General features: G+C 40.4%; 1 protein-coding gene across 1 annotated transcript in view; it reads right to left on the bottom strand.

The window, feature by feature from the left end:
• LOC140946307 (uncharacterized) overlaps window positions 1-10,956 on the bottom strand; it is a 40,575-nt gene extending 29,619 nt beyond the window's left edge. Inside the window, exons 1-17 of the mRNA XM_073395405.1 lie at window positions 10,818-10,956; window positions 10,643-10,713; window positions 9,672-9,772; window positions 8,980-9,069; window positions 8,512-8,630; window positions 7,655-7,708; window positions 6,653-6,712; window positions 6,207-6,288; window positions 5,539-5,606; window positions 5,029-5,106; window positions 4,839-4,890; window positions 3,910-3,994; window positions 3,022-3,148; window positions 2,532-2,579; window positions 1,379-1,450; window positions 1,204-1,260; window positions 652-687 (exon numbers count right to left, since the gene is read on the bottom strand). Of these exons, the coding sequence (XP_073251506.1) occupies window positions 652-687; window positions 1,204-1,260; window positions 1,379-1,450; window positions 2,532-2,579; window positions 3,022-3,148; window positions 3,910-3,994; window positions 4,839-4,890; window positions 5,029-5,106; window positions 5,539-5,606; window positions 6,207-6,288; window positions 6,653-6,712; window positions 7,655-7,708; window positions 8,512-8,630; window positions 8,980-9,069; window positions 9,672-9,772; window positions 10,643-10,704 (1,191 nt within the window). The 5' untranslated portion in view covers window positions 10,705-10,713; window positions 10,818-10,956. The remainder of the gene's footprint in view (window positions 1-651; window positions 688-1,203; window positions 1,261-1,378; window positions 1,451-2,531; window positions 2,580-3,021; window positions 3,149-3,909; window positions 3,995-4,838; window positions 4,891-5,028; window positions 5,107-5,538; window positions 5,607-6,206; window positions 6,289-6,652; window positions 6,713-7,654; window positions 7,709-8,511; window positions 8,631-8,979; window positions 9,070-9,671; window positions 9,773-10,642; window positions 10,714-10,817) is intronic.
• Between the last annotated feature and the right edge of the window lie 25 nt (window positions 10,957-10,981).

Genomic DNA, 10,981 nt, shown 5'->3' with positions numbered 1-10,981 from the left:
AACGAGGGCGGCAGCCTTCTCGCACCTTCAGTCCTGCGCGTGGTGATTTGCGTGTCTCGGGTGTTTAGCTCGACGGACCAAGAAAAAAGAGACTGCTCGTAGTCTACATTGCTGCAAAAAGAGTTGCAAAGCGATGTTGCGCGTTTTACCACCGGCATAAAACCTGTCTTGCACCAGACTCGTACTCAGTCGCTATTTAAGTGTTTTTTGGGGTGAGAGAAGATTGGGGATTAGGTTCAGGCGCGCTATCTTCCTTCGTCGCTTCCCATGAGACCCGCGCGCTTACCCGTGCGAACCCGTGCGCGCCCTAACCTAATCCCCAATCTTCTCTCACCCCATTAAACACTTAAATAGCGACTGGGTACGAGTCTGGTCTTGAACCAAATCAGGTTGTTGACGGGTTTAAACGTAGGTGGTAAAACGCGCAACATCCCTTTTCATCCCGTTTTGCAGCAATGTTGCAAAACAAGTTGCATGTTTTTGTTTCCCGTTTCACCGAAGCTTAACTTGGAACGCTTGTGCCTCATATGCTCACCCGCGCTACAGTCCAGAACGACTGCTAGCAGTCTAGGCTGAAGTATCGCGCAAAGGCCCAGTATTTGAAAATCTGACAGTAACCTCTATGGTTAATTATCATAATATTTTTCATACCTGTTGAATGCGTTGTTGTTCTAACATTTCTACCATCTAAATACATTATAAACAACAATAATTAGAAAAATCAAGCCTCACTGTACAAATCTTAGAGGTTGCCTCATCAATCAAGAAGATTGAATTCCTCTTTGTCGACACAAGGGGTAGCTTGCGAGAGCATCCGTTTTTTTTCGGCTCAAGTTTCTGGTTTCAAAAAAACTTGAGCCCAAAAAACCGGATGCTCTCGCAGGTTACACAAAGGGTCGATTTAATAAAACTTCTACAAGTGTGATATGCAATTGTAGCTATTGTTTTCAGACTCTAAAACAATGAAGTTTGAAAGTAAATCTTCAGATCTAGATTTTGCTGAGCACGGGTATTAGATGGATAGGTGATTAGAAGCACTTAAAAAGTCACCAATAACAAAATACTTATTAGTATGGGAAATTAAAAAAAGTATAGTCTCGCAGGAGACGCAAAGATCGTATATAAATTATGTCTAATAACGTCCGGGCTGATGTTTAAGCGACATAAAAAGAAAAATCCAAGGATTTTTTTAAACCAATTTACGCCATCTACCTTCTCTTTCTCGATTTGAAGCTCCTGCATTTGTGAAATCGCTGACTGCTGACTCATCTGATGAAGAAAAAGTACATATCAAGATGGATGCATTCAGTTAAGTTTGTTACAAGTTGTGTAGCCCGAGAACGGCTGAACCCTAAGAAAAAAAGCAAAAGTTACTTGCCTCGGTCAGTTGCTTTTTTAACTCGCATATCTCTTTGCGGTAACGTTTCAGGAGAGTTCCATCATCAAGTACCTAAAGAGCAAGATGCATTTTCATCAGCAACATAAATTATTACTTATACAGAGCCATCCTTGGAAAACCAAGCGCAGCTCATCGGAACAAACGCAATATTCACGGGCAAAATCATTCTCACATACATGAACGTTACAAATGAAAATAAAAAATCGGAGACGTAAAAAGGCTTGCAAAAAGCTTGAATTTTGGGCAAGCAGCTCTTACATTAAATTGCTTAGCCAGGGCCATTGCTTGATTGTCTGAGCTAATGATTTAGTTACTAGATGACTTATGTAGACCCTTGTCCATTGGACAAGTGAGCCAGGGGTTAAAAAGTTACGGGTCAGTCAATTCCAATCGTGTAAACCCCCTTCGCGGGCATTTGTCATCTCGGTCTCTGTGGTGGGGAATTTGTCAGAAAACCTCTGCCCAGGGGTGGGGCTGCCTCGTTCCTAGGCGTCTCAAGTGTGGACAACGGAAAACGTGACTGCACGAGCCATAAAGGAGTTTCGCGCAATGGACCATGGGGACGTTTAGCGTGGACACAAAGGACGCTGGGAAGGGTGAACTAGAAAAATTATACCTAGCGCGGAACCAAAATCCCAGTTGCTCTCGAATCCGCTAGAACGTGCCTGGGTACGAGGCAGGGGGAGGGGGGCAACCATATCTCTCAATCATCAGAAATTCGCCATTTCCACATTTCCCATAATACACTTTCTTGCGTGTTTCTTGTCCCCCAACCGCGAAAACAGTTTTGAATAAGCATTGTCTTCATCTTCTATGCAAAACTGTTTGCGAGTGTTGGGAAGCAAGAAAAACGCAAACAAAGTGTATTATGGGAAATGTGGAAATGGTGAATTACAGTTTTAAATCCGAAAAGAAAAATTTGCGGATTCAAAAATATCCCGATACGTGTGGACGGGGCCTTAGTCTTGTTTTCAACGAAAGTAAGAGATTTTGGAACTCAGAAATGGCCTCAGTATACAACAAGCCTTTGGTTCGTCCTGAAAACGTGCAAACAGAGGACATGATCGACATTACTCCAATACTTACAGCTCTGCTAGCTGTTCATAGGAAATAAAGCAAAACGGAAGCTTACTTCGTTAACTTCCGGACAGTTCTTGATAGTTTTGGCACGACTTGCAAACTGTAACGATAGAAAAAAGTACGTGTACTCATGTTAGAAACGCAGCAGTCTGCTTGGAAGAGGGCGGACTTGTTAATTTATAAAATCAAACATCAACAAATAAAAGGTATCAGCAGAGGAAATTGAACCATGCACGACATTAATACAGCTATTCCGAGAAAGGTTGTCGGATAAAGTACACGTGACAACCCCGAAAGGTATTGTGGGTGGTTTTGAGTTCACTGTTTTTCAAAGAAATTTGAAAGAATGGCAAGAGAGGCCATGGACATATGTCTGCCAGTGCTAAAGGAAAGCAACAAAAGTAGGTTCGACAGCAACAGTGTCAAGAGCAGTGTATTGAACATATCCCATGTTACCTTTCGGGATTGTCGCGTGCACATTTTTTCTGACAACGTTTCTTGAAATAGCTGTATCAAAGGTTTACCCTGTATCACAGGTTTACCTTTAGAGTGCTTATGGTTTCTTCAACGGCTGCGGGGGTAATTGTACAAATCATAGACGTCTTAGCATTTCCACCGAGCGAAGACTGTAAAATCCGAGTTAGTTTGGAGTCACGGAATGGTATGAAGCTAAAAAGGCAAAATGCAAATGTAATCGGCGTCAGTAAAGCAGCAATGCAAACCTAACGCCCACGTAAAAAAAAAAACATGTAGCCTGTGGACCGATGCAGACGTTCTAGGAGACCCACTTGGACAGGAGTATTTAAAGCAACAGCAAGAATTATCATCGCCATGTCGGTATTCTTTTAGCCTGCGTAGCATGGCGGTTTCGCCGGGAGCACCGCTGAGCGGCCCTCGCCCGTCCACCAACTGCCCTCGTCCGCCTTTAATATTTAGCGCGCCCAACCAAAACCGCCATGCTACGCAGGCTAGTGTTCTTTAACCTATGCCTTCAAAGCAAGTTTGTAAAAAAGGCTCTGTTATATCAAGACTTACACATCTAGCTGTATGGATTGCTCTGGGCAAAGTCAAGGCAAATGGCATGCCTTTTTTCCTGTTACTGAGAATATTTCTTCCTGGTAAGGTATCAGGTCGTTTCGCCCGATAGGAGCTCGCACTGAGACTAAATCGATTTACACGAAGCGTATTTGTCGCTTGTTAAGCCTGGAAAAAGGGAATAAGCGTGGAACGACAGTGACTGCACATGTGGAATCCGATGGTAACTCAAAATTAATAACATCTCGAAAGTATTTTCACAATGTTGTAGAGTGCTGTATGTCATTAGGCGAATCGACTAATGTCCTGGCGAACGCCGTCCGGCGTCGTGCGAAAAGACTTTCGGGCGGAAAGACCGCAATTCCCAGGTAAAAAGTGAGGTTTTTTTTCCATACCTTTCTCCCTCACTGAGTTTAGCGATCACTGAACCAAGGGCCAGTAAACTCTTGTTGATGTGTCCACCTTCTTTTAAACGTTGGCCTGCAAGGAACAAAAAATAAAGAACTACTAAGGTCACCGTTTTTACGTCTCACATGACAACAGAAGCACGTCGTGCATCCAAGAAAAGGTGTACCACACAATGATAATGTTGTTAGTTTATTGGTATGTCACTCAAATACTGCGATTACCAAATGAGGCCACGTAATTCATACAAGAGATTGAAATGAGTCTTGACAGTAGGCTAATTTAGCAACAGGACGGGAACGTCAGTTGACGACGGCAAAACGCGCGGAAAGGACTAAACACGGCTTCCGGTACCCAATTTGCCGTTGTGCCATTGGTCAAGCCAGTTGTTTAATTTGCGCGCGCCGTCGTCAACTGACGTTCCCGTTCTGTTGCTAAATCAGCCTACTAGTACCCATAACACAACAGGTACAAACAACACAAAACCTAAGCAAGTGCAACAGTTTGTGGAAAACGAAGAAACATTTTATTATCATATCGTATGGTCTGCATGAAACCTGAGAGACGCGCAAAACATCTACAGACTTCCTTCTCGACATCCACCTCCTGGAGCGTCCCGCGTCCCTCTGGGGTGGGGAGATGAAAGACCCTAAAAACGCGGTTGACAAAGCCAAAGGAGTACAAACAGAAGAATGGAGTTTCATCGGATCTCCGAGGAAACACAGTACTCTACATGTTCTTCGTCTAGTGGGAGACGTTCTACGTCTCGTGGTACTAAGGAGCAGTAATGATTGGCATAATAAATCAACGCAAACCAAAGTGATGCAAATTGGTATTGTGAAACATTTGACCAAATCGCCTGAAGAAGACTAGTAGTAAGGGTGTAGTTATATACTAATGTAAAGGTTAAATGACTAACCAAAAGCTCCAGTCTGTGATGCCCGCTCTGATCCGGCAAGGTCAACTAAGTTCTAAACATAATGCATGATGAAATTAATATGATAGCCAAGCGTAAAAATCTGACGGAATAAGAGCCTTTTCAACAGATAGACAAGAATGACAAAAATGATAAGAAAACCCAACGTTTCCTTGAAAGACGAACGGTTTACCAGTTGTGCCACTCGAACGGCTCCATCTATGGTATCGGGGTCTTTGCTTTCATCCTTCATTTCGCGGCTTTCAATAATCTTGTAAGTTAAAAAAAAAATAGAAACATAGATGAGGCCAAAATTGTCGGGCTGCATGAAAACGATTTAGTGCAAGGTGCAAGAGAAAACGCACAAAAGTTATCTAGGCGGTAAGTGAGTCGGAAGAAGTATCCCTGCGTGTAACAAGAAGCGTTTCAACGCGAGATCGTCAAGAAAGTTTGAAAAAGAGCGAATGAACGAAGGAGGACTTGCCAACTTATTTGACAAAACTGACTTTTCGCGTGTGAACTTAGTCTAATCTACTTTACGCCCAAAAAATCCAGACAAGGTGATTCAGAAGAAAGAGAAAGGAAATTACTCGTCTCTGTTTCGGAGTAACTTAAAACCATGCATCCGTTAGCAAAATGCTTGAAGAAGTTACAAAGTAAATCCGTGTTAGACTATTGTTCAACACTAAAGTAAGACACCTACCACTCTGAAAATGGTGTGGCTTCGACTACTGCGATCATTCATATTCGTCTCACCGAAGTGTCGATTTTCTAAAAATACATAATTACAAAGAACTTATATAATACATTTCCGATGAAATCAGGCCTGCCTAGGGTCACAAGTGAGGAGCAGACAAATCAAATACAAAAGACTATCATTAAAAAAGTCAATTTAATCTATGTCCGGCGACTTTTTTTGTTTTAGTCGCCGATTTAACTGGTGAGCTGGTCAGACATACACGTATTTATTTTCTGTCAGAAAAGAACCTAAAAGTGGGACAACCTCTCGTAAGCGGCCACTTACATTAATTAATTATTATTAATTTCAAAAACTTATAAGGCGCAAATATCTATATAAATATATTCAAATGCGCCAAATACATTGTATCCACATGGTTGGTACAACTTTAGACAAGCAAAATTCACGGACCTTTCAAGGACTGTTCAAGACAACTTATGATTTTCAAGGACTAAGATTTATCCAATAAATGAGCACTCTTTGACCCCCTTTTTAAACACCTTAATGCAGTCATTTTGATACGATTTTCACTTCTTTAGCTATCATGGTTGATCACATTATTAAGATATACTTCATCTACATGACATTTATTGTACTTTTCGTAACAACAGGTTTGACTGTGTTTAACTTACTTTCTCCACGGAACATATGTTTGAAAACGTCTTCAGGACACGAAACAACCTCCTCTGTCAAATCACCAACGTATACTTGCCTCTGAAAGGTGGAATAATGAACACAAGTTTGCGTAATCAACATGAACACCTTGATTCAAAATTTTAAAAAATCTTTGTTAGTGACGAGGTAGTTTATTCTCAAACTTGGGAGGCATTGACCTTGAAAAACCCTATCAAGCCACCTTAAAAGCGACAACATGTAACAACAACGACAACAATTAAAGAGAAAAATCACCGTTATCAAATAACTTTTTTCCCAGGTGATAGGGGCGTATCTATTGGGTATTGATGTTCCAATAAACTAAACAGAGAACACCTACATGAATAGCAAAAGGTGTAAAAATTGAAAATTATAGTTGAAGACTACGGTGCATTTTCTTTAACCCTGACTCTATTTATTATACCTGTGGATTTTCATGGATCTTAAGATTGGTTTTGCCAGGATTTAGCAGATCTTTTATGTCCTAAAGAAAACAAAAGCAAAGATCACGTGAATATGTTTAAAAAAAGAAAAAAACAATCCTTTCCAGTGCCGGTTCTGCATGTACCACTATTCACTCAGCTACGCGACGTTTGGAAACCTTGAACACTTGAAATACCGTAAAATTCCGAAAATGAGCCCCGGGGCTTATATTTTTCAAAGGCCCTTTTTGAGGGGCTTACTTTTGGAGGGGCTTATATTCGAAGGGGCTTACCTATGGGGGGAAATTTGCGTTTTAAAGTTGAAACAGGAGTGTTTGTAGTGGGAAGGAAATTTACTATTTTTGCTTTGTTTTACTTTGTATTTGAGGGCAAATTCCAAGTACAACCCCCCCGGGAGGTTTTTTTGTGTTACGATTTTGGGGGGCTTATATTTGGAAGGGCTTACACATGGGGGGGCTTATTTTCAGAATTTTACGGTAGATTTTCCTCAAACCTGCAACCAACATGCATTAACGCGTATGAAAAGTGCCTTTTGGTTTTACTAAATCGGGAGTTTAAGATACCACGACAGCGACGCCGGCGAAAAGGAAGATCGAAGGAGACTCTGCTCGCAGGGTAATTTAAGCTCAGAAAGAGAAACAAAAATTTTGTCATGGCTTTTCACGTCGTAGTCATGCAGTGACAGCAAAGTTATGTACAAAAAAGCTTGCTGGGCGTGCAGAGTTGTTATTTTGCCTTACTTTAGCCTACTGTATTGTTATAGTTACTACATAAAGTATTCTTGCTCTGATCGTCAGTCTCTTTAAAAGAACCGACCATTAACAGTGGTTTTAGGGATGTTTCAAAAAAATTTCAGTAGGCATTAGACCGTTAGGTTCAGAAGTTGTCTCAGTAATCGAATTAAAATGGTAACATTAAAGAGGCTACCTCTGCCCGTGTCATTATTTAGTACAGCTGTATATCATTACAACATTGTCAGATACCTCATTATAGATCTCCATGTAGGAAACCCTGATCAAAAATTCTCTGGAGGGATGCTGAGAAGAAAACATAACAATAAGAAAAAGTCCCTGACCGTATGAGACCAATACTTAGGCTCAGTCTCCAGTGTTGGGTGAGAGGGTGTTGCGATGTGCCAGCGGTATACTCCCCACTCGAGTACCACAGGAGTATCTAGAGACCCAAGGCTGGAGACTGAGCCTACCCAATGCTCTGAAACTGAGAAATCCAGGGTGCCCAGCATATAATTTCTATGCAAAAACTGAGATTTCCTAGTCGTCCAAGAATAAAACTAAGACACCAGGTGCCTCCTGACCAGGTATTGCTAGAGCACAGCCCTGATTTTGGTAACATTGCAGTACACTGTAAGTATATTATGTAAAAACCACACTCAAATATGACAGTTGTTTTGCTTATGTTGAATGGTATTATTTTTGTCTAAGGAAAAGGAAAGGGTGACACAAAAGTTTCCTGGCTTTAACCCTTTAAACCCTAAGATCAAAAATTTGAATTCTCATTTGTTGCCCCTATTCATTTCCTACAGAAGTAGTGGGGAGAAATTGATAAAATTTCAAGCAAATTCATCTTGTGTGATCATGTCCATAATTCTCATGAACAACTGGTCTGTTTTACAAAGCATTGATAGTACAAGGAGAAATTTGATGCTGATCACCTCTGTTTTACAAAGCATTGATATTTGATGCTGATGATCCCTCTTAGGGCTTAAAGGGTTAAGTATTGGTAAAAGACCTTAGAGAACCCCTGGCTCTCCAAGAGGGGCCAACAGACTACATGGTGACTTCACATCACATACATCACAACATTTTTTTCGATAATTTACCTTTTCAATGTAGTCATATATCTCACCAACTGCTTTTGGAATAACCCCCTCATTTTGCTGGTCTCCCATCATGGTGTATGTCTTGCCAGAGGATGTTTGCCCATAGGCAAATAAAGTTCCTAGAATTTATCGAGGAAAGGAACAATATTATATAGTGGTTTATATTAAAAGTTGCCAAACATGGATTGGCAACAAAACCTGGATCAGACTGGATTAAATCAGTCCTTGTTACCCCCTCCAACCCAAGTAAAGGGAGGGGGGCACCCAATCCAGTCTTATCCAGCATCTTAAAATGATGGTACAATACAAGAGACAATAAGCAACCCACAAAACAATCATTGGAGAGGGGGAGGGGTGCATGGATGGATAGAAGAAACAAGAGGTGTTAGAAACAAACTGCTCTGTTCTTCTCAATGACACACAAACGCGATAATATTATGTAGTATTAAGGTAATCTAAGGTACTCACCATTAAAGCCATCCATGGCTGAAAGGACAATAGGTCGACCAAACTCATCATAAACATCTTGGGTGGAATTTGAAATATCAAATATTCTGTCTACAATAATAATGGGGTGAAATTTGAAATGATATTAAAGTTTTCCTTGACGAGTGGTAGTACAACAAAATTGTGTAAGCTATGTCAGTACGGAACCTGTGTTAAGGCACAGAAGGTGAAGAGTCAGTTAAACCTGTTTGTCCTAACCTAGACATTTTGCCTTCTGCGCTTGCTTAAAAATTGAGAAACCTTATGGCCCCTTGGGCTAAACTATTTCTCCTGGGCAGGTAGAACATCTTAGTCAGAGGGGAGAAAAGGAAATACTGTTTCTAAATCTTCTGTTCCCTTTTTGCTAATGCTCTCCAGTTTTTGCGGAGCAACAAAGTCACGCAGAAATGATTACTGGATGGCTCAAGGGATTATAGTAAATACTGATATCTTTATGAGACTGTTTGACTGTACAGAAAGAGAATTCAAGGATGGCTGTTGTGAAGTTTACTTGCATGAATACATGTAAAGGGTGACAACAAGAGGGAAAACCGCACTGTCTCTCTTGCAAAATGTCCACACACCAAGGAGTAATGAGAGACAGCTGTATTCACAAGCTAACTTAGGTTAACATGACAGTTTTGAAAAGCAAAAAAAAAAAAAAAGAAGTTTACCAAACACGTAAGGCGAATTTGACAATGCCTTTCCATTACTAATCTGAGTTATTATGTTCCTGTCAACTTTCCAGTGAGTTTGTGACTGATAGTCATTTTCCCTGGAAAAAAAAAATTGTTAGTACAAAGATTATAACAACAGTGTATCTCATTGTCGATGAGGACTGACAAAGCTAAAAACTGTGTCAGACTCATTAATGGTCACCTTTTTAGAGCATGGGAAGGGAAAAGGGAAGAGGGGAGAATTGAGTAGCAGCATTTGCCAGGTCTTTTCTCTCCTCTCCTCTTTTTTATAACCTTCCATGCACCTGTTGGTAACAGGTCAAAATTAAATTCAGGTTAAAATTTTTAACATTGTTGGTTGATTCTCGAATTCCTTTGTCTCCTATTCATGAATTAAATTAGGGTTAGGAGATAAAGGAATTTGAAAATCAACCTTGGTTATTGAAAAAATCAACCTAAATATAATTTGACCTGTAACATATCCATCCTACTCAAGAAAGCTGACTGGCCTTACAATGTATAAAATATGCATGTTTTAACCAGCTAGAGTGCAAAGTCAAGTTATTTTCACTTTACTGGGAGTTCAGCTGATCAAAACATTACAACATGCACTGTTGGTCAGTTTCACGGTACGGTGCATATGTTATATGTACTCAAAAGCTGAGATATGTATTCAAACTAATATTATAGCAGTTAGGCTGAGTTACCCCGGTTCCAGCAGGCCTGTCTGTTGTCAAATTTTAAAATATATATCTAGGATGTATTTTTATGATAAAAACAAAATCGTATCATAGTTAAGCTTATTTTTTGTTAAGCTTACAATATTTATACACATGGCAGAATGTACTTCAATCGTTCTTTCGTAAAACGACAGACCTTGTCGATAAAACAGTGAATCATGCTCCGATTTACAAATTAATGTTGGCCACGAGTGAAAGTTAAACCGTTCAAAAAGACTATGCACTCACCTTTTAATCAACGGACGAACTCTGATCGCGACTCTTATATTGTCAGTGGTTGGGGATGCCATTTCCAAATACTAATGAAGCAGGAAAGACCGCAGAAATAAATCCAATGTAGGGCAAACAGTTCGATCTAAATCGAAGGGAAGAGTAACAGTTCCAGCTACTAGAGCAAACTTACCGCCGCTCACTGGAATTATTTCGTTCGTCTTTTGAACGGGTAAGAATGAAAGCAGACTAAGGTTCCCAGACAGCCTTCACAAATAAATAAGAAACAACTGACGGATAGATGTGGACAAAAAGCAAGAAATCCTACTGCTCCTCACCACTCACCAAACATTTCGA

The sequence above is a fragment of the Porites lutea genome, chromosome 8, assembly GCF_958299795.1.
Source record: "Porites lutea chromosome 8, jaPorLute2.1, whole genome shotgun sequence".
NCBI lineage: Eukaryota > Metazoa > Cnidaria > Anthozoa > Scleractinia > Poritidae > Porites > Porites lutea.
This window is presented reverse-complemented; position numbering and strand designations above follow the sequence as displayed.